Source organism: Eumetopias jubatus, unplaced genomic scaffold, assembly GCF_037043125.1.
Source record: "Eumetopias jubatus isolate StellerSeaLion01/CBP00866 unplaced genomic scaffold, mEumJub1_p1.0 scaffold_4, whole genome shotgun sequence".
In the NCBI taxonomy this organism is placed as follows: Eukaryota; Metazoa; Chordata; class Mammalia; order Carnivora; family Otariidae; genus Eumetopias; species Eumetopias jubatus.
Genome location: NW_028274810.1, coordinates 172,431,003 through 172,453,081, shown reverse-complemented (window position 1 = coordinate 172,453,081; position 22,079 = coordinate 172,431,003). Strand labels below are relative to the sequence as shown.

The following is a 22,079-nucleotide window of genomic DNA, read 5'->3' as shown; positions in this document are numbered from 1 at the left end:
ATCTAGTAAAGAGGGAGAAATTGATGATTCAGGAGACATTAAGGAATGATGAGCCATTGGTTACTTCGAAGATCTCACACACTTTGGCAAATGGCAATTTTTACGTGCCTCTCTCCACCTGTTTGTTGAAAGAATAAATGAAATGTGTACCCTAGGTACGTGGCAGTACTTAAGTCACAATTTCTACATTCTAGTCAGGGAGGTTTTCAATATACAAGATGTAATCTTAGATGATTATAAATGCTAAAATGGAAAAAACCCAGGATGACGACAGATTACTGTGGGGAAGGAGCACTGTAGTTAGGTGGTCCCAAAGGTTTGCACAAAGGCCTCAGTGTGAGGAGCTGATGGAAGAGCATGCTAGGCAGAGGGGACACAGGTATAAGAGATGAGATGGGAGAGTGCTCAGTGTGTGAGAAATAGGAAGGGGGCTGTTCCCACAGGAGTCTAGCGAATAGGGTGGTGAGGCACTGGTGGGATGCAGCTGGAGAGATTGGAAAAGGTTAGGCCATATGGGTGCTTGTAGGCTATTAGCAATAATTCAGGGTTTGGCTTTTATTCTAAGGGCAGTGGGAAGCAATGGAAAGAGTTTAAGCAGTGGAGTGAAATTATCAGATTTATAGTGATGAAGAAAATGACCCCGGTTACCGCAGGAATAACGGATTGCGGGGGCTTAGAGTGGAAAGTTCTCTAAAGAGACTGTGAAATGTGATGGTGATTGTTTGTGGGGGTTCTTTGGCGGTGGGTTTTGTTTGTCACTTCTTCCAGTCTTCCCAGCCAGAGAGCCAGAGCAAGGCTTCATAGGACCTGCAGTATTTTACCACTGCTAATTCTGTGAAATTCCATGTTCGTTTTTCTCATGCCTCATATAATCATCCATCCACCCATCACTCTGCCAGTGATCACAGTCCTCCAGGAATCGTCCTTGAAAGTGTTGTGTTCCCATCTTCCTGGAACATACGCTGGGAGTGTACCTTCCAGTGGAAAAGCTTGGGAAGCCAGGAATAGGGTAGGTGTTCTGGTTATGGGGAACCCAAGACAGTGACCTTAGGAGGCTGAGAAGGATAGAGCAGAGCATTGCAGCTGCAGTGAACATCCCTACCCTGTCGGTTCTGTAACCAGTGGAGGGACATGTTATCAGTTGGACTCAGTTTAGGATCTTCTTCCTTATCCTGGCAGCTTTGAGTCTAGTATTGGAAAACAGAGGACTGTCAGTTGTTACTTCTACCTCCTCACTCAATCCTTTCCTTAAATATCTGTATTAAATGGAGTCAGTTTCAGAGAACCAACAGACTCATGTAACTATTGTCAAGGTTTTTGGATACTGCTGTCAGATTGTTGGGTGCAGACCATTCTTCTATACTGTGTCCCAACATTGAATATCTTACACATATTTTATTTCCTTTTTTTAGAAAGTGGTTTCTTTTCTCTTTTTTTAGGATTTTATTTATTTATTTGACGAGAGAGACATGACGAGAGAGACATAGCGAGAGAGGGAACACAAGCAGGGGGAGTGGGAGAGGGAGAAGCAGGCTTCCCACTGAGCAGGGATCCCAATGTGGGACTCGATCCCAGGACCCTGGGATCATGACCTGAGCCGAAGGCAGACGCTTAACGACTGAGCCACCCAGGCGCCCTACACATATTTTATTTCTAATTCTTAATACCACTTTTCTTTATCAAGAATCAGGATAAATAAAAGGTACCTCAAATAAGAGATGCAGTAAACCTTGGAAAAACTAGGACTGCTTTGTGATTACAGAATGAGGGAAAAATCAGAGAGGGGGTGGGGTGGGAATTAGAGGAAGGATTTATTAGTAAGGAAGGAAAACAGGAAAAGTTGTAACTGATTCATCCTGCGATATGTGTAGGGAGAAGGTTACTATGTATCTTCCATTTTCAGATCCTGTTAGATTTTTAATCTGTTCTGCAGTGAATTTAATTTACAGATATGACAAAGATGTGCTTTGTTTCTGTTTGGAGCTAGTATTCTGAAAGGTGGAAATGAACAGATACAGATTATATACTATTACAGTAGGCTTTCAGTAAAGTAGTTAGTTTGAAGAATTTCCTAAGGTGCTTTTAATGTAGTTTAAAATGAAACCCAACTCTCTTGGCCTGTTCTCAGGAATAATTCCTGCCCCCTTCCCCATGCCCATTCCTTTTCATATTCTCTGGGTCAGTCCCCATTTTCCAAACCAGTCCCTATGCCATACCCCATGTCTGTAAGGGGATTTTCTTTTGTCTCTTCCTTTGTCAGTTCCCTCCTTTAGGACCCTTGTTTCCAAACATCCAGCACCAACACCCCTGCCCCCCTGCCCCCCTGCTGAAGAAAATCTGTAGCTCTTCCAGGTCTGCTTCTTGCCTTTTGGAACAGGATTGTTCTTAATTTCCCTTTATGCCTTGGTGTAAATCACTGAACCCCTCTTTGCCATATTAGTTGAGAGTGGATACAATACTTACGAATGTATCTGTCTTGTAATTTTGGGTAAGGTCCACTAGTCAGTACCAAACAGCATCCATGATGTGTGAAAGAAATGGAGTTAAGAACTTCTCTGTTTAAATTTTAGAGGTAAAAAGCTGAAGAATCTTTGGATTTTCTTATAAAACATTTTTTGGCTGTCTGAAACAAAGATGGACAAGATCCAGGACAGTAATTGCATGTAATGGACACAAACATGGGCACAATGATGAAGGAAAAAAATTCTTTTAAAAAAGCCTTAACTGATGTTAGCTATACTGGAATTGAAATAAAAACCTTAATTTTAAAAAGGCCTTAATCAGTGCCTATCTATTTTAAGTAGTATTTGTCAACAAAATTTTAACATAACATGAATTTGGACAGTTTTCTGTCATGGTATTTCATCCATATTTCTTACTTTTTACAGCCCTGAAATAAAAAGAAAATTAAATCTGTTAATGATTTTTTTAAAACTTTCCCCCCTTTTTAAAAAACCATATCCTGTGATAGCATCCTTTCTTGTGTTCTTCTTCTTCTTTTTTTTTTTTAAGATTTTATTCATTTATTTGACAAAGACAGACACAGCGAGAGAGGGAACACAAGCAGGGGGAGTGGGAGAGGGAGAAGCAGGCTTCCCGCTGAGCAGGGAGCCCCATGTGGGGCTTGATCCCAGGACCCTGGGATCATGACCTGAGCCGAAGGCAGATGCTTAACGACTGAGCCACCCAGGCACCCCTCTTGTGTTCTTCTTATTTCATAATTTAGCCCTTGATTGTCCTTTTGATGGGGCCAATACTCGGGGTCTATTCTGTACCACACTCTTGGCTAGATGTTGACATAAGATGTTTTATGAAGCTGGGCCACTCCTCGTACAGTGCTACACAAACCTGACCCCTCCTGGTGGCAGAATCAGAAAGCTGCTTTTCCTGTGCATGGCCTTTTTTTCTATCACCTGATAGTTAATGGATGCTTGGTGTTCTCCCCTCTTCAACCTGTATCTCCAAAGGTGATTCAGAAGAAGGGGATGCATGCAGTAGTACTATAAGGAATTCAGAGACAGTGTGTGCACACCAGGCTCTCAGGTCAGAGCTGTGATCACCATACGGTGCTACCACCTGAAGGTGTGTGAGAATGTGGACCTTGTAGCCTAGGTTTGTTCATCTGAAAATGCAGATAAAGATACTTGATGAGTCTCTATGAGGAACAAGTGATGTGTTAGATGTAAGGCACCCTTCAGATAGTGCCTAGCTTTAGTACTCAGTAAATATTAGCTTCTTAACCTCAACAGTATTGACATCTTGGGCTAGATAACTTTCTGTTGTAGTGGCTGTCCTGTACATTGTAGGATGTTTAGCATCATCCTTGACATGTAGCCACTTAGCAACTCCCTCAAGTTGTGACAACCAAAAAATCCCCAGACATTGCCCACTGTTCGTGATGAGAACCATTACATATAAATACAATATTTACTAGCTGTTAGTCTACCTTTGCAAACCACTTTCCCCCTAAAGTCTGGCTGGTCCCTGAAAGTTCTGTTCTCATCTGACCCACTTCTTTTTGTCATGTTGGACTTGTCTGAGTTGATTCACTGGATGAATATCAAGGTTAGTTCTTCTATTCTGGGTTAGTATCTGAACTTAGTCTCATTAGAGCTACAAGACCCACCCCTAGGTGAGCCAGCTGCCCCTGGGAACCAGTCTCCAAGACTATATTGTGACTCTCCAACAGAGTGAAGGCAGATTCTTTTACCATTCTTCTTCTTCTTTTTTAATTTTATTTATTGTTTATTTGACAGAGAGAAACAGAGCAAGAGAGGGAACACAAGCAGGGGGAGTGGGAGAGGGAGAAGAAGACTCCCCACTGAGCAGGGAGCCCAATGCGGGGCTCGATCCTGGGACCCTGGGATCATGACCTGAGCCGAAGGCAGACACTTAACGAATGAGCCACCCAGGCGCCCCTCTTTTTTTTTTTTAAGATTTTTTTTTTTTAAGTAATCTCTACACCCAACATGGGGCTCGAACTCAAGACCCCGAGATCAAGAGTTGCATGCTCCACTGACTGAGCCAGCCAGGTGCTGCCGCCCTGCCACTCTTCTTTTGAAAAGCCTAATTTACCTGTGAACTTCCCCCAAAATTCCAAGTTTTATTCCCACAAGAATAACATAGTTTCTGTTTGTTTTTAGTTGTGGGGTTCTTATATCAGTCCTCTTCTCTTTGTTTTATTTCCCTGCCTGGCCATAAGATGATTTTGCAGAATTTTGATTGCTTCAGTTTCACAGAATAAACATAGATTAAATTTATAGTAATAGCAGGGTTGCTTTTTCATAGATTCAGTCCTGACCACTTAAGAATAAATTTATGAGGGGCGCCTGGGTGGCTCAGTCATTAGGCGTCTGCCTTCGGCTCAGGTCATGATCCCAGGGTCCTGGGATCGAGCCCCACATCGGGCTCCCTGCTCAGCGGGAAACCTGCTTCTCCCTCTCCCACTCCCCCTGCTTGTGTTCCCTCTCTCACTGTTCTCTCTCTGTCAAATAAATGAATAAAGTCTTTTAAAAAAAAAAGAATAAATTTATGAGCCTTCATTGATTTCCAAAGGACTCTTTAGAGTGTATATATGTTGTAGAGGCAGTGGTAGAACGGGTGCAAGTCCTGAAGTCAGACTACCTGGGTTCAAATCCTGATGCCACCACATGGAGCAGATTACTTCTCCTTTTATGCTTCAGTTTCTCCTTGGTTAAACCTGTCAGTAAGGCTTCAGCGAGGAGCCACAGTCTGGCTTATAATAAGCTTAGCCACTAAATATTAAATATTGTTAGGTTACTGGATTGATTTAGTTTGAAGGAACGGATGACCTTATTTAAAGTGAGACAGTGTGGTATAGCAAACAAGTACATATACATTTTGGAGGTGGTCAAATTTGGACTTAAATCCTAGCCCATTAACTGGATAGTAGCTTGGACAAGTGATGTCTTTCTTTAATTTATTATTATTATTATATTATTATTATTAGGGGACAAGTGATTTAATCTCATTGTTTTTCTCTAAGCAGCTTCTGCATTTCCAACATAAGACTTTAGCACCCTTTTTTCAGAGAAAATTGAAGCAGACAAGTGTGATTTATTTCAAACTTCTCCCATATCTGCCTGGCTTTATTTTTATTTTTACTTATTTATTAATTTTTTGCCTGGCTTTATTTTTAGTTAGGCTGAGAATATATGATAGTCTTCATCTGTGTCCTCATGGTGTACCTTGCATACATATAACATCACACTTAGTGAACTGTTGAAATTTTTATATTGCTTATCATTCTTACCCATGAGATAAGTTCTTTGCAGGTAGGATTTTTCTCTTACTTCTCTTCCTTTGTCTTTCTATTGCTTAATGCATAATGAATGCTTAATAAGTATTTGTTGAACAAAGGAATAAAAAGTAATTTGAAACAAATTGCTTTGTATTAGATCCAGTTTATTGACTACTTACACAGAGCTAGGTCTTTTACTTATCTCAGATGCTTCAACAACCATATAAGGTAGATGTTGCTAGCCTCATTTTCTAGATTAGGAAACTAGGACTCATATAATTTGATCTTGTCCAAGGACTGAGGTGGAAAATTGTAGCATATTGTCCCCGTTTGAGTTGTAGTCACAGGACAGAAGATCATCTCTCAGGAGTTTTTGGCCTTAGAGGGAGGAACACAGTAGCTACCAAACTGCAGCCTGCTCAGGAAGGAGCAAGATGACAAATATATGTTGTATTTGCTTTTTCTCACCCCACGTCATGCCAGAGGGATGAAATCAACCAGCAGCTAGAGGGCGAGGGAGCCTAAAGGGTGCAGGGTTTAGAGGTCAGCATCCCAGGGCGTGGAGCAGGGTGGAGAGGGATCTGAAAAGACATGGAGGATATCCAGCAGAGTCCTCCCCTTCCTGTCCCATAGCGTTCCCTCTTACACTTTGGGCGTTACATTTAGGTTCCTAACTTGGGGGAAACACAGTCAGCCACCGACACTCACTGTATTGGGTGCATTCGTACTCCCACCCAGAGCCAATGCCAGTGTTCAGAGAAGGCAGCAGAGAAGAAAACTAAAATAAAACAGAACCGCTCTAGTCTTGGCATCTGTAGCTAGTCTTTTGCCTCAAGTTCATCACTAGTACCTATTTTATGTTCCCCTCCCCTGTTCCAGCACCTTAGCTTGTCAAAGTTGTTTACTGGTGGAGGACCCCAAACCTTCATTCCCACAGGATCCAAGTCTGTAGTAGTCCCATCTTTATTGAGTTGCCAGTTTCCCATTGACCAGTACTGTTGGACATGCCCCCACTGAATCTCCTCTCACTTCAGACATAATTCTCCTCCGCACACTGTATAATGACATCCAAGTTTCCTCCTGGAAATCCAGATCAGTCACTTTCCTGGGACAGGGACCACTCTCTTATTAGGGTGGATGGTGTGATAAACCACACGTGGCTAGGGCATAGGCTTAGCTTTCAGTTGAACAGGACTAGACTGTTCCTCGGTGAAAGCATTCATCCACCAAACCTGAGGTTATCTTGAGAAGGAATGGGGTAGAGTGTCATGTTAAATCACAGGTTCTGGAATGAGACATCGATTCAAGTTCTGATTCCACCAACTACTTGGTTCAGTGACTTCAGGCAGTTACCTAGCCCGATTGGTGTCTGTTTGCTCACATGTTAAAGGAGAGTGACAATAGTATCTTCTAGGGTTACTGTGAAGATTACATATCAGCCTAGTGCCTGGCACACAGTAATAATAATCATCACTACTGGTACATTATAAAGTTTAAAGTACAAGTTTGTAAAATAATATGTTCCATCATTTTAACACACAAGCACACACATACTCATAATACAGACATATTCTCACACCCATATATGTTTATAGACATATAGGAAAAAAGAAACATGCAAAAAATATTGACTGTACATGTCTGTTGTATATGCTAAGATGATGGATATTTTTCTATATGCTTTTCTATATGCCTTTAATTTTTATGATTATTTTTGTATTCAAATGGCAAAAGTTAATGAATTTTATGAATAATTTAAAAGTGACTCAAGAAGATAATTGAGCCAAATTTCATTATAAAAACGTAGTTTTTAGCCTAGGGTTAGTCAGTCCTTGTTGATGAAATCAGGGAGAACACCTCTCTTCAGCCAGTTCAGTCTTTTTGAGAACTGAGGATGCACTGAGTCAGGGACTATTGCAGTTCTGATCCTAGGTTTATATTATTGATAATGGGTCTCCATGTCAACAAAATAAAGTGTATTGTCCGGGAGCCATGCAAACACAGACATTGCCCAAAGATTGAACATGAGTACTCCAGAAACCGAGTGACACTGATAGGACAGATACTTGATCATTCAGGAACCTTCCATGTTTAAGCATCAAAAGCAAACAAAGAGGGGGCCTGGGTGGCTCAGATGGTTGAGTGTCTGCTTTTGGCTCAGGTTGTGATCTCCAGGTCCTGGGATCAAGCCCCATGTCCTGTTCCCGGCTCAGTGGGGAGTCTGCTTCTCCCTCTCCTTTTGCTTGTGCTCTCTCTGTCTCTGTTTCTCCCTCAAATGAATAAATAAAATCTTTAAAAAAAAAAAAAGGCAAGCAAAGGAGCGTAAGCCATGATTCATAGCACCAAAATGAGTGAATTGCTTCTGAAAGAGTGATTTCATTTTCTCAAATATTTCTGCACTTCTTCGGAATTTCTGATCCCATGAAGTTCAGGCCTAGTCACAGTGGAAAATAAGTCCAACTTGTCTTTGAGATCTAATAGATTGATTCTCTCAGGATGCTCATGAATTTCCAGAAGTCTTAGGTCTGAGTTTGATAAATATCTTCAACAATTTTCTGCTACTCAGTCATCTAACCAGTTAAGATAATCTTAACTTTCACACCCAACTTCCACTCCTTCCAAGTAACCCATAAGTTGTCAAAGGTATTAGAACAAAGAAATACTGCTTTGTCTACTTTGTCATGGGTCCATTGAGCAAGCAATGGGTGATAGGGAAAAAGGCTGACTGACATCCATAGGACCGGTCATCTTGACCACCTGATTATTGACAGCCTCTCTACGGTGAGCTTTTATGTAGGACAAAAATATTTTTTACATTCTGTGCTGTGTTAAAAAATTCATCCGCATACATCTGCAGGCCTCTCCTCCTTTTTAAACTTAAAAAAATTTTTATTTAAAAAAAAAAGATGAAAGAACAACATATGGGAATATACTCTCCCCTTTAAAAAACAATTTGAATCTTGTTCTTTCCAGCTCTTTACCAGTGAGCCATCCATTAGCTATTGGCCACAAGTCAGCATAGATATATATCTGGGGCATGCATTTCTCCTGACACCACATATACTGCTCAGAATTGTGCCCAGTGGGAAGAGTTCCCTTCACCACTCTTTCAGGACCATCCTTGAATAGGGCTGCATTGTCTCATTTCTGGGTGGGGCTAGCATCCCATGCATGTCCATTCATAAACGGGCAGGTCTTTTCCCTCCTCTGCTAACTGGCTGTAGGGTCCTCCCCACGAGTGTGTGGTGAGAGAGCTCACAAGGAAGATACTACAAGTAGCAGGTATTCCTGCGGTTTACTTGTGTCTTCCAGACCTGCTCAGGCCCAGTCTTGCTTTTAACATACCAAGTGGAATGCTTTTGTACAGTCCAGTTTTATGATTCAGTAGGTCAGATAATATTGTTCATGACTGGGCTGTTCTTATTATATAGTCTCTTGGTTTCCCATGGGCAGGTATATAATCTTTACGTGAGCTTAGTAGCAAGCCAGGAACCAAATGGACAAAACTTATTGACAGTACCCTAAGGAGTCTATAACTCATTCTTGATGCTTGTCAGAGGCTTCTTACCCCATCCCTGTCTGCCATGTCATTTGTAGTACTGGTGAGCGTGCTAAGGAATAGCCCCAAGAGTTAGGGCAGCTTTTATTGCTGAAGAACCTGCTCTTGAATCAGGCCCCAGTAAAAACTGGCAGCCTCGTAGGTTACCCAGTATATAAGTCAGAGCAGCACATCCTAATATGAAGCTCACCAATTGTGTTATGTCTTTCTTAGTGGACATAGTGCCAAGAGTAGCAATTTTACTTTAGATGGGAGAGTTCCTGCCTCAGACCTCTGGAACCATAGAAACCATCAGTGTGGTAGATCCCTGAACTTCCATGGGTTTTATCCTCTATCCTCTGGCTTGTACATGTGTCTTACAGAGGCATCCTGAGTGCTTGCTACATCTTGTTCACCAGATCCAGTTAACGTAATGCCATCAACGTGATGGACCAGTGTGGTGATCTGTGGGATATTGAGATAATCGAGTCCTTCAAGACTATATTATGGCAGTGCAGAAATAGCCCTCAGGTAAAACACTGAAGGTGCACTGCTATTTCTGGCACTTGGTGGGAAATTGCATTGTATTGTTCTTACTGATGATAGAAAAGAAAGCATTTGTCAGGTCAGTAGTTATCTACCAGATATCAGAGGTTATGCTCATTTTCTCCAGCAAGAAGTATCACATTTAGAAGTACAGCCATGATTGGCCTCATCATCTATTGTTATGTTCCAAGATCTTTCTGGCTTTGGTCCAAGTAAACAGGCAAGTTAAAAAAGGAGATATAATAGGAATCAATACCTCTGTATCCTTCAGTGTTTTTGATAGTAGTACTGACTTTGGAACTTCTCCCATGGATGTGGTACAGCTTCTGGTTTACTTTCATAGTGGGAGAGGGGAAGAGTTCCAAGGGTTTCTTCATGGCCCTTTCTTCCATATGGCCAAAGGACAGGGAACCAGTGTGGGGGCTTGGCCACTTACTAAGTATATCCATTTTCAGAAAAATTTTAGGACTAGGGAAATAACCAAAGGATGGGCCTGTGGTCCCATAGTACCCACCATGAGATACCAGTGTTGACTTCATTACTCATTTCTTTTCTGGAATGAGATAGGTGCTCTGACTGGTGGGCCTTGTTTTGGGTCTTTGGGGATTAGTGTCAGTTTAGAAGTCGTGTCTGGTAACTCTTGGAAGGACTGTACATTTCTCTTTACCCAGTGAGCAGTCACCCTTTTGAATGGCTGCAGGTCTTTCTCAGGGAAGGTCTGGAGAAAGATTGTTAGGATACACTTGTGGCCATGTATAGGATCACAGTAATCTCATATTTAGTCCACCTTGGCCTAATATCCTTTGAATGTACTCCCATATATGCTCCTCAGACTCCTGCTGGTAAAAATTTCTGAGATTCTGCAGATTTTTCAGTATAAAGGCAGTCTTTTCCCAGAGTTGGCTTTGAACTTCTTCCTGGGTTCTTGTGGGAGCTAACTCTCATTGGGGTGCAGTGAGGGGTGATAGGAATAGGTAGTGAGGAGACTTGGCATCCTCCTAAGTGCTGGCCTCTACTTATTGCCTACTATACATGTCCCCTGAGTACCTTGTATGAAACAACATCCTACTTCCCAGCTCTTTCCCGCTCGTCTATTCCTGATGCCACTTAATGTCAAAGCTTATTGTCCCTTCCAAATGGAAGACCTGAGACATGATGTTCTCCTCTAGTTCTGCTCCTGTGGACCATGCACAGTAAGGCACAAACAGACATTCAAGCTCTGCATAATACAGTACCAGCAGGGCCCACCACCCTCTGGGTCCCATATTCTCAAGGGATAGGTGTGGAAAATGTAGCACTGTAACTTTCATCCTCTTGTCACTTCTGCTACAGTTGGAGAATGGGCTGATGTGGGTCTGGGGCTCGTAGGCAAGGTTAATCTGCCTTAGAAGAGCTAAGGTTCCCCCTGCTCTGATTCTGTGGCAATAGAGCGATGGAACTGTGGGGCAAGAGTTTGATCACGTGGCTGTCCTGGTCTAATGGGCAAGCCAAAGAATCGAGCTGCCTTAATGGGGCACTCTGAGCTTAGGATGGGGCCAGTGACATGTCTATGTTTTCTGACAACTAATTCAACTACATATACATCCTTCTAAACTGCATTTCCACCATCAAATCCAGCAAAGTGGGTTTTGAATCATCTTGAAGCACCCTTATAATCAGTTAAAATTCACCATGCCTGAATACTCAATGCCTATTGATATTTTCAAAATCATTACTTCAATATAATTTATTTACAATTTTTAGATCTGTCAGAGTGACTTCCTAAAATTAGTCACCAGGGAAACTGGCAAACTATTTAAAGGGTATTATTTGGTATCAGTGGAGAGTATGGGCTGCTGTGTAGCAAAAGTGACGTCAGTTTGATATCTCGAGTCCTTTGTCCTTGGGTGGAATGATAATATTAACATAATTGTATTTATTCTATATGAAGATTGTAATATCTCTGACCAGGGGCCCAGTGCATAAGAATTATCCACAGTTGTAAAAATGCAGCATAGCACAGTGGTTAAGAGTCAAGACTGGAGCCACACAGCCTGCGTTCACATCCTGGATGGGCAATTTATTTAATGTCTCCATGTCTCAGTTGCCTCACATTAAAACAGGAGTAAATAGTTACTATATAGGATCCTAATCTGAAGCAAGCTTCTCCTGCTCATCTTGATGTAAGAAGCCTGAAAAACACACTTTGGGGGTGCCTGGCCGGCTCAGTCGGAAGAGCATGTTGACTCTTAATCTCAGGGCCGTGAGTTCAAGCCCCACCTTGGGTGTAGAGATTACTTAAATAAATACACTTAAAAAAAATAAAATAAGATGGAAAGCACACTTTTAAAAACCCTGCTTGAAATCTAACAAAATAGAGCCCTTTTGGGTGCAAGTTGCCCTCAGTCCACCTGAACTGTGGCTCCTAGAATGTCTTAGTGGTAAGGAAGGCTGGTGGGATGCACATGTTTGTGGTTTAGCTATTGATGGGGCATAAGAGAAACTGTATCTCTAACCTGGGCTGTGACTTACGATCAAATGTAAATTCCTACCAGAATAAGCATGAAATTTGTCCTGTGAATAATGACAAATCATTGTATTTTTAAATGATTTTGCTAATCCATGTTTTTTTGTTTTTGTTTTTGTTTTTCCTGTTGATTAAGGTTGCATGATGGAATATGAATGTTACCTCAAGAGGTTTTATGTTTTGGATTAGCTAACTGTTTATCCTCTGCTGACTATTTCTTCGGACTCATTTTTTGATGTCCTTTTGAGGCAATAAACTCAAAGGGATTATAACATGGACTACAAGGAAAGCTGCCCAAGTGTAAGCATTCCCAGCTCCGATGAACACAGAGAGAAAAAGAAGAGGTTTACTGTAAGTATGTAATATAAAGCATATGGAGAAAAAATGAATATAGAGAATATTTCCTTTTTTTTCTTTTTTTAAAGATTTTATTTATTTATTTGACACAGAGAGAAGGGGAATAGGGGGAGTAGCAGTGGGAGAAGGAGAAACAGGCTTCCTGCCGAGCAGGGAGCCCGATGTGGGGCTCAATCCCAGGACCCTGGGATCATGACCTGAGCCGAGGGCAGACGCTTAACGACTGAGCCACCCAGGCGCCCCGAGAATATTTCCATTTCTTCTTTTGTTCTTCCTTAACCTAGAAACATCCTTCCCATGTTTCCACATATCCAGATCTTACTTACCCTTCAAATGATACCTCCTCCACAGTCTTCCCTTTGTACTGTAACAGGATATAGTTTCCTTTTCAGATTTTTGCCTGTTTACCTATCCCCTGGGAGAAGCTTGTGAAACTCCAATAGATCCTCTCACCAGAAAATGTGAAGACACAATGGTCTACAGACATGCACATAATTTTGCATGCGTTGTTGGGAGCATAATGGACTCCAGAAGTCATGGATCCCATGTTAAGAACCACTGTCTTGCAATTTCCACAGCATCTTTCTTACAACAGTCATTTTCTACCTCAGTTTTTGAAATCTTTAATCCAGTATTTTACCTCTTTTTTTTTTACCTGAAAGGCAAAGACCATTTCTAATATTATTTTTTTATCACCATGGTATCTACTATAGAACTGTAAAGAATAAGCACAATGAATGTTTGCTGAATCATTGTGTCAGTGAGAGTAGCCATTTCTCTAATTAGTGTAATCAAACCTGTATTTAGTTCCAGTAGTCCTGTTTGTGTGTATATTCAGAGATCTCCTGCCTTGCTCCCCCTGAAACAATATCATTTATCTAGTCTATAACTGATCTGCTCTTCCTTGTAAGGCCCTACTGTCTGCTGAGTAGTATAAAGAAATTCGTTTAACTCAGTTCTATTTAACATTTAGTTGCAGCTAAAATTTAAGCAGTTCTTTTAAGTAAAAATGCTCAGGCTGTCTTTATTCTACTCTCTTTCTCCTATTTGAACACACGCTCCTCCAACTTGACATCATGGTTTATGACTGGAGAGGTGTCCCCTTTTGTGGTATTTGTTGAGTCAGTGACTGACCTCACGGTAGCCTGCTGAAGGCTCTTGCATTCTTGTCAGCCCTCTAGATCTTTGCTGTTCTGGGTGTAGAGTGACTGGTCTGGCAAACAGCCAGGTGTGGTTGACCTGATCTAGCCCTGGACATTTTGTTGGCATCCACTGTTGGCATCTGCAGTCAATCAACTGATTTGTGATCTGTTCTTTGTTGGCTTGGCCAGAGTGGTAGGTGACTTACTGCTGACTCAGCTTCCCCTTGGCTCTTGATGGCTGTAGACCCCACTTAGGCTCTGCCACTCCTTTCACTGTTCTTGATTCAAGTGGTCTACCCCGGCCTCTGACCTGGGGATCACCTCGCTCCTGCCAGGTGCATCCCATGACAGATGACTTTCAACTCAGAGTTCATGTCACATGGGAAAACTGAGGAGTTAAACTAAACCCTTTGGTCTGACCACTCCAGTCTCTTTTGTTTTTCTTTTCTTTTTTTAAGATTTTACTTATTTATTTGTCCAAGAGAACAAGCAGGGGGAGTGGCAGAGGGAGAAGCAGGCTCCCTGGGGAGCAAGGAGCCTGACGCGGAGCTGCATCCCAGGACCCCGGGATCATGACCTGAGCTGAAGGCAGATGCTTAACCAATTGAGCCACCCAGGCATTTTTGTTGTTGTTGTTGTTTTTTAAGATTTTATTTATTTATTTGTCAGAGAGAGATCTAGTCTCCTTTCTTAACTAGGTGGGCCTGGAGCCCCCAGTGACACTTTTCTCCCAAAGTCCCAGACAAGGAACTGGAAATAGCTTCTGTCCTCTCCTCGGTTCTCCCTTTCTTAATAAACGTACCTCCATACCCTGTACCAAAGCCCAGAGGAGAGGCTGCAGTGTGTGTCTGGCCATTTGCCTCTGCTCGGTGTCTGTTACAGCGGCATCTTAAGCATTGTTCATTTATTCTGCAGTCTTATAAGCAAGTCTTAGAAACATCACATTGATGGTAAATAAGAGGTCAGTATACCTCAGTAAAATAGTGGAGTGTGTGAAAGTTGTTTTTCCTTCCCTCTCCTATTTTTTTTTTTTAACCCTTGAGCATTCTCTCCTTTAAGGGCATAACCTCCTGCCAAGTTTGATGGAAGTTCATATATAGCAAATACAGGCAGTGGGTTATCTCAGTGTCCATTTACTTTTCATGGTAGAGGTATTTTCATGCCTTCTGTGAAAGGTTCAGGGAAGCCTGTAGCATCAGTCTTACCCACCTGTTCCCAGAGCTGTCCCCTGCATTCTCGGAGGCCTCCTCCAGATCACTTTGTTCATTTCTTTGCTTCAGATTATCAAATGTTGCCCTGGTAGAGAGGCTTTTTCTGACCACGCTATATGAAATAGCACCTTCACACCCCACCCTACCCGTTTCACTCTCTGTCCTGCTTAATTTTTGGGGAGGGGGGTTGCAAGGGGCAGAGGAAGAGGGAGAGAGAGAATCTTAAGCAGTCTCCACACCCAGTGCAGAGCCCAGCACGGGCTCAATCTCACAACCCTGAGATCATGACCTGAGCCGAAATCAAGAGTCAGATGCTTAACCAACTGAGCCACCCAGGCGTACCATCCCCTTTTTTTTATGTAGGCTCCACACCCAGCATGGAGTCCAGTGCAGGGCTTGAACTCACAACCCTGAGATCAAGACCTGAGCTGAGATCAAAAGTCAGACGCTTACCTGACTTAGCCACCCAGGTACCTCTACCCTATTTAATTTTTTAATAGCAGTTATCACTCCCTGATACATTTTTTGCTTATTTATGACTAGACTAGACTAGAATGCAAGATCCTTTGAAATAAGAACTTCCCTCACTGTTGCTTTATCAGTACCCAGAACAGATATGGATATTTAAAAAGTATTTGTTGAATTGATGTTGAATGAAAAGTAGTATTAAGTTCACATGTTAGTTGCCGACCACTACAGGGCAGTCCGCAAGAACCTCAGTTTTAGTCAACACAGACTACTCTACCTCACCCAACACAGACTCTGTGTCGAGCCTCAGTGCATCCCAGATGCCTGTGTCATACTTGGGAACAAAAATAGACATTGTGTTATTTGCTATCTCTAATATTTTTATACTCTAGTTCTCGTGTCTTTTATATAGCTCTATACTGTGAAGCTTCTTTTTTTTTTTTTAAAGATTTTATTTATTCATGAGAGACAGAGGAGGAGAGAGAGAGAAGCAGGCTCCCAAGGAGCAGGGAGCCCAATGCGGGACTTGATCCCAGGACCCCAGGATCATGACCTGAGCCAAAGGCAGACGCTTAACCATCTGAGCCACCCAGGCGCCCTATACTGTGAAGCTTCTAACAGAGAAAGGCATTACCTTCTAGGATGTCTTAACCAAGTCTAAATTATACTTTCATTTATCCATTCAACAAATTGTCATTGAGTTTGTGTGTCATGCTAGGTGCTGTTCTGGGCACTGGGAATATGGTAGGTAGCAAGCATGATACAGCCCTTGCTCTCAAGGATCTTAAATTCTGGTGGGACAAGAGAGGCAATAAGGAAATATTTAAAAAAAAAAAAGTTTTATATTGTAATAAGTATTGTACTGTTTTCTGCAAATTCTTGTGCTTATTTTGCAAATGAAAGTGTTTTTTAAAATTTGAAGAGTTTGTGGTTACCTATTGGTGTTTTATTAGAACTTAATAGGCCCTTGTTCAGGGCGCCTGGGTGGCTCAGTCGGTTAAGCATCTGCTTTTGGCTCAGGTCATGATCCTGGGGTCTTGGGATGCAGCCCTGAGTCAGGCTTTCTCTGCTTTCTCTCTCTTTCAAATAAATAAATAAAATAAAATCTTAAAAAAAAAATAGGCCTTTGTTCATAAGTCATACTGCTGATTGGTAACTTCATGGGGCTTTATCTGAAGCAGAGCTGCTTCAGCCTGGAACCTATTTGTGGCTTCTAGTCTTGGCTGTCCTTTGGTAACCATGGGAAGCCACCTTACCACACTAGGAAGCGAGCATAACTGATTCAAGTGGCTTGCAATCATCTAAACCTAAGTTTCTGATCCTTTGGTAGCAGTCCTGCTTTCAGTCCTATCTGATCTTGAATGCTCTATGAGTTAAATCTGTAACCTAGTCTTAGAAACGGTGTAGCTTTGCTGGCCCCTTGACCAGGTTCTTTATCCTCTACTTCCGCATCCTCTCTTTGTGAGCAGTATCATCTTACAAACAAATCTGGTATCTTACATCCAGTAGCTTCCTCTATGACAACTTGATGCGTTCTTAGTTAAGACCAGAAGAGCCATGTTACCACCCACCATCCCAGCTCATGTAGGGTGCCTGGGTGCTACTTTTTCTCTCAGTCTAAGTAATTCATCACTTAACTCAGGTGATTGATACCAAGGACTTTGTTTCACCTTCCAGGTGAGACCTTTTCCTCTCTCACACAGAGGAATGTGGCTTTGCATGCTGGGACCCTTCTCACTGTGTGCTTGTTAACGTGACCATGTCTTACAAAGTGCTACAGAATTCGTGTTTTAATCACATACAGTATCAGAGAGGTACTCTCCTCACATATTATCTAACTATGAACTTGTGAGTGTAGCTTTCAGTCTTTTATGGGAAAGGATAGTTTATACATATTTGTATACCCATTTTCTAAAATAAACCTGGTTTACTCTGAGTTGTCTAACAGACTATGGACAACTGTATTGTAAACCCCAAAGTAATTCCTATCTCTATAATTCATAACCCAAGTCATACATCAGTGAGCTTTTCCTCAAATGCATGGATTCTTGTTATTTTTCTCTTTAGAAATGACACATAGGACACCTGGATGGCGCAGTTGGTTAAGTGTCCGACTCTTGGTTTTGGCTCAGGTCATGAACTCAGGGTTCTGGGATCGAGCCCTGTGTCGGGCCCCTCACTCAGTGTGGAGTCTGCTTAAGACTCTCTCCATCTCCCTCTCCCCTTCCCCACCCCTCATGCTTCTCTTCCTCTCTCTCAAATAAATAAATAAATCTTTAAAAAAAGAAAAAAGAAATGACAGATCTTTGGGGTCTCAAACCATTCTCTCTACATTAGTATGTTGAATTATACTCTGAAACTATGGGATGGGATGAATTACAAGAATTAATTCTGTATTATAATTGTTGATTTGATACTGGTTCTGGTACATGAAGGGTTGAAGATTTAAATTTTAGTCTCATAAGTCTGTGAATTTGGGCAAGTTATTAAGCTTTTTTGGGCCATCATTTCCTCATGTGTATACTAGGGGGTTATAGTATTTGTTCTGCTTACTTCATAGGGTTGTTGACTCTGGTTATATGAAGTTATGTATAATATGAAAATATTAAACACATGTAAGATGGCAGTAGGAAGTCTGAGGATAAATTCCAGTTTGAAAAATACTGTGTACAAGATGACCTGGAAGGAGAAGAACTAAGAACTGAGTCTTTACTATGTGCCAGGAGCCACTTTTGAAAATACTTTATAATTTAGGGTTATTGCTGGAGAAGAGGAGAGGAGAATGGCATCAATTGAATCTATAATGTTGTAATCTTGGGGGGAGAAAAGTCTGAAACAAGAATGGCAAAATGTTAGAATTCAGAACATCTGAATGAGTTCACAGGTGTTCACTGTGTTATTCTCTTTGAAAATTATAGAAATATTTCATAACATTTTAAAAATAAAATATCTCTTAAAAAATAAATAAAATATCTCCTTTCAAGAAAATAAAGTAAGTCTTTTGACCAGTATACTTCTGTATTTTAGAGAATCATCTATAAACATGGATGTCTAATATCAGTTCCCTGAGTATAAAAACAGGTTATTCACCTATTAAATAGCTAATTAATTTTTTTGCAATCAAGTTTTGTTATGCTGTTTTTTATTTCCGCAGGTTTATAAAGTTCTGGTCTCAATGGGCAGGAGTGAGTGGTTTGTCTTCAGGAGATATGCAGAGTTTGATAAGCTTTACAATACTGTAAGTAAACGTCAGTCTGCAGGATTTTTATTTAACACAAAACACCTGAGGGTGCCTGGCTGGCTCAGTTGGAAGAGTGTGCAACTCTTGATCTTAGGGTTGTGAGTTCAAGCCCCATATTAAGTATAGAGACTACTTAAATAAAACTTAAAAAAAATTAAGATAGAATAAAACACCTGAGAAAACTTGCAAATAAGAGAAATTTCTTTTTTTAAAAAAGATTTATTTATTTGAGAGAGAGAGAGAGCAAGCAAGAACAGGGGAGGGGCAGAGAGAGAAGCAGCAGCAGTCTCCCCACTGAGCAGGGAACCTGATGTGGGGCTTGATCCCAGGACCCTGAGACTATGACCTGAGCTGAAAGCAGGAACTTAACCAACTGAGCCACCCAGGCGCCCCCAAGAGAGATTTCTTTGAGTGATTAAATAATACTCCTACCCAAATAGACAAGCAGAAAAGGGTAAGAGATTCTCCAGAAGCATCCTAACTTTGGAATTCCTACCAAAAAGGGTGGAGAGAGGACTGTTGAGAATTTCCAAGTAAACTCTTGAAGATACAAAAACTAGATATGTAGCTTAAAATACATTTAATGTCAGAATATTAGAAATAAATTCTTTCTACTGCCTCTCTAATAGTTGTTAATTGTCGTGTTATTTCTGGTTAAATTGACCAGCAACTAGATTTAGGTCTGAAAGTTTGTCATAAGCTTACCTTCCTTCTGTAGTTTCATTTGTGGCTAGAGGTAAGTCTTCAGTTCCAGATTTTAAGTAGCCAACACAACTAAAATGAATATGGACTTTTGTAAGTTCTAACAGTTACTGGTCGGTGGGGGGTGATATCTAAGGGATCATTAATTGTTTAAATTAGTAAAACCTATTTTTATATATTCAGAATTAAGATATTAAATATTATTTTTAATCCAGTGCTTGCAATTCCAATTACTCTCTAAAGTAGGAAGCAAGAGCACCATGGTCATTGTAACATGTCAGGCCAGATCTATGCAGAGACCAGTGTTTGTGTATTATTGTCCATTGTTGTGTTGGATATTAGTCATACATACCTAGGAGGCCAAAGAACCCCACCTGTGTTGGTCATTATAGACCTTAGATTATTAAGACAGCTCTGGATTCCAAGCTTTGCTTCAGTTAAGGAAAAAAGCAATTATGCTACAAATCCCAAATTTAAATTTTTTTCTGCCCTAAGACTAAATAGGAATCTCCTTATGTCATTGTTTAATAAGTGGTAGATTACCAGGCATCCTTCAGAAAAAATTGTTTCATATTAAGAAGGTAATTTTCTTCAATTTTCTTAACCCTGTCTCTTGATTTTAAAAATAGGGTTAAATAGATACAGAAGTCTGCGACTTACCATTCGTAAGATACTTTAAATATGGAGGAAGTTAAGCATATCTCAGTTAGATAAATTACTTTCTAAGTGGGCCAGAATGAATCCAATGTCTAGTTGTACAATATTCCATGTTTTGTTAAGTCATGAAAGTAAGGCTTCTGATTAATTTATTTTTTTTTTAAGATTTTATTTATTTTGGGAGAGGGGAGAGAGAGAGCAAGCACAAGCGGGTAAGGGGCAGGAGAAGTAGACTTTCTGCCAAGCAGGGAGCCTGACATGGGACTTGATACCAGGACCCTGGGATCAGGACCTGAGCCAAAGGCAGAGGCTTAACCGACTGAGCCAACTGGGAGCCCCTTCTGATTCCTTTCTTTTTAGCATTTCACTGTGTCTGCTTTTCTTCCAAATAATATTCAGATGCTTTGCTAGTTAAAATTGAACTTTTAAAATAATAAAGTTTTTTAAATGGCATTTTTCCTATGTAAAATTAATATATATTCTAGAAAATCTGGAATGTAGAGGAAAATAAGTGTTCAAACTTAAAAATCACCCATGCTATGTTGCTACTCAGAGATCTGTAGTATTTTTACTGTGTTTTCTTCTGTTTTTTAATTTTTCTTTAATGCATATGTAGCCAAACTAAATAAATATACATTTAGTTGCTTAATCAAATGATATTGTGACAGTCTTTTTTTGACTGTAAGTGAAGTCACACTTTTGAAACAAAATAATAGCCAAAAACAATTTGTACATGAGGATATCTTCTGTAATGTTGAATGATTTTTATTTAGTTAGTTTATTTACTTATTTATTTTTAAGTAGACTCCACATCCGGGGTGGAGCACAATGCAGGGCTCAAACTCATGACCCCGAGATTGAGACCTGAGCTGAGATCAAGAGTCGGATGCTTAACCAACTGAGCCACCCAGGCACCCCTGTAATGTTGAGTGATTTAAAAAAAAAAAAAGTTTGTGTTGGAAAAAAAAAATAGTTTATATTGGAGCCTGGGTGAGGGTTAAATTGCCAGCTCTGTTTGAAATTCTTGGATACCATTACATAAATGATTAGCATTTTTTTGAGGATTGTAAAGATTTGACTGTAGCTCTCATGATGATACTATAACACATGTATGCGTATACCAATAGTTTATATTAACTTCTTAGAGAAACAAGATGAAATTTTTTTCAGTAAACTAATAACTGAAAATCTGAGATTTCTTTCTGTATTTTGCTTAAAAGATTATATTAACCAGATTTACCTTCTAAATGTGTTTCCTTCTGTAGGACTGTTTTTAAGAAGGAAGAATGTAGGGAATGTCACCTAAAAGCTCAGCAGTGTGGTGGTCTTTCATGAGTGAAGAGCCATCCTCATGTCATGATGGTTTCATGATTTAAATAGCTAGCGATTAGGGGTGCCTGGGGCGCCTGGATGGCTCAGTTGGTTAAGTGTCTGCCTTCAGCTCGGGTCGCGATCCCAGGGTCCTGAGATCGAGTCCCGCATCGGGCTCCCTGCCTCAACGGGAGCCTACTTCTCCCTCTGCCTCTATCCCTTTATCTCCTCCCCTGCCCGCTTGTGCGCATGCTCTCTCAAATAAATAAATCTGTAAATAGCTAGAGATTAATTAGGTAAGGGTGTTAATATTTGAGTGTCTTTAAGTATAAAGGTGAAGTAGAATGGTTTGGGGGTACCCTCCCCCACCATGATCACTTTCATTCTCTTTTTCCAACAAACACCCCATCTTAAGCTTTTTGCAGAAAGTTTTCCTTACTATATAGTTGAGTTTTTATTATCCTTCTCCCTCATTTTTCCTGTATTTCTCTTCCTTTTTTCATCTTTTTCTTATTTCTCCATTTTCTCTGTCTGCCTCTTTTTTTATAACTCCTAATTCTGCCTCCTGTGGTGAGGTACAAAGGAAAAAACAGGGGAATTGCATCAGTTGTATTCTTTAAAACCACAGAAGTGGGGTTA

The 22,079-nt window shown here is 40.7% G+C and overlaps 1 protein-coding gene across 3 annotated transcripts in view; it reads left to right on the top strand.

The window, feature by feature from the left end:
* The window catches only part of SGK3 (serum/glucocorticoid regulated kinase family member 3), a 137,698-nt gene that overhangs the window by 58,764 nt on the left and 56,855 nt on the right, over window positions 1-22,079 (top strand). For all 3 annotated transcript variants that reach the window (XM_028109796.2, XM_088022808.1, XM_028109804.2), the window contains exons 2-3: window positions 12,488-12,702; window positions 18,684-18,767. In XM_028109796.2, the coding sequence (XP_027965597.1) occupies window positions 12,625-12,702; window positions 18,684-18,767 (162 nt within the window). In that variant the 5' untranslated portion in view covers window positions 12,488-12,624. The remainder of the gene's footprint in view (window positions 1-12,487; window positions 12,703-18,683; window positions 18,768-22,079) is intronic.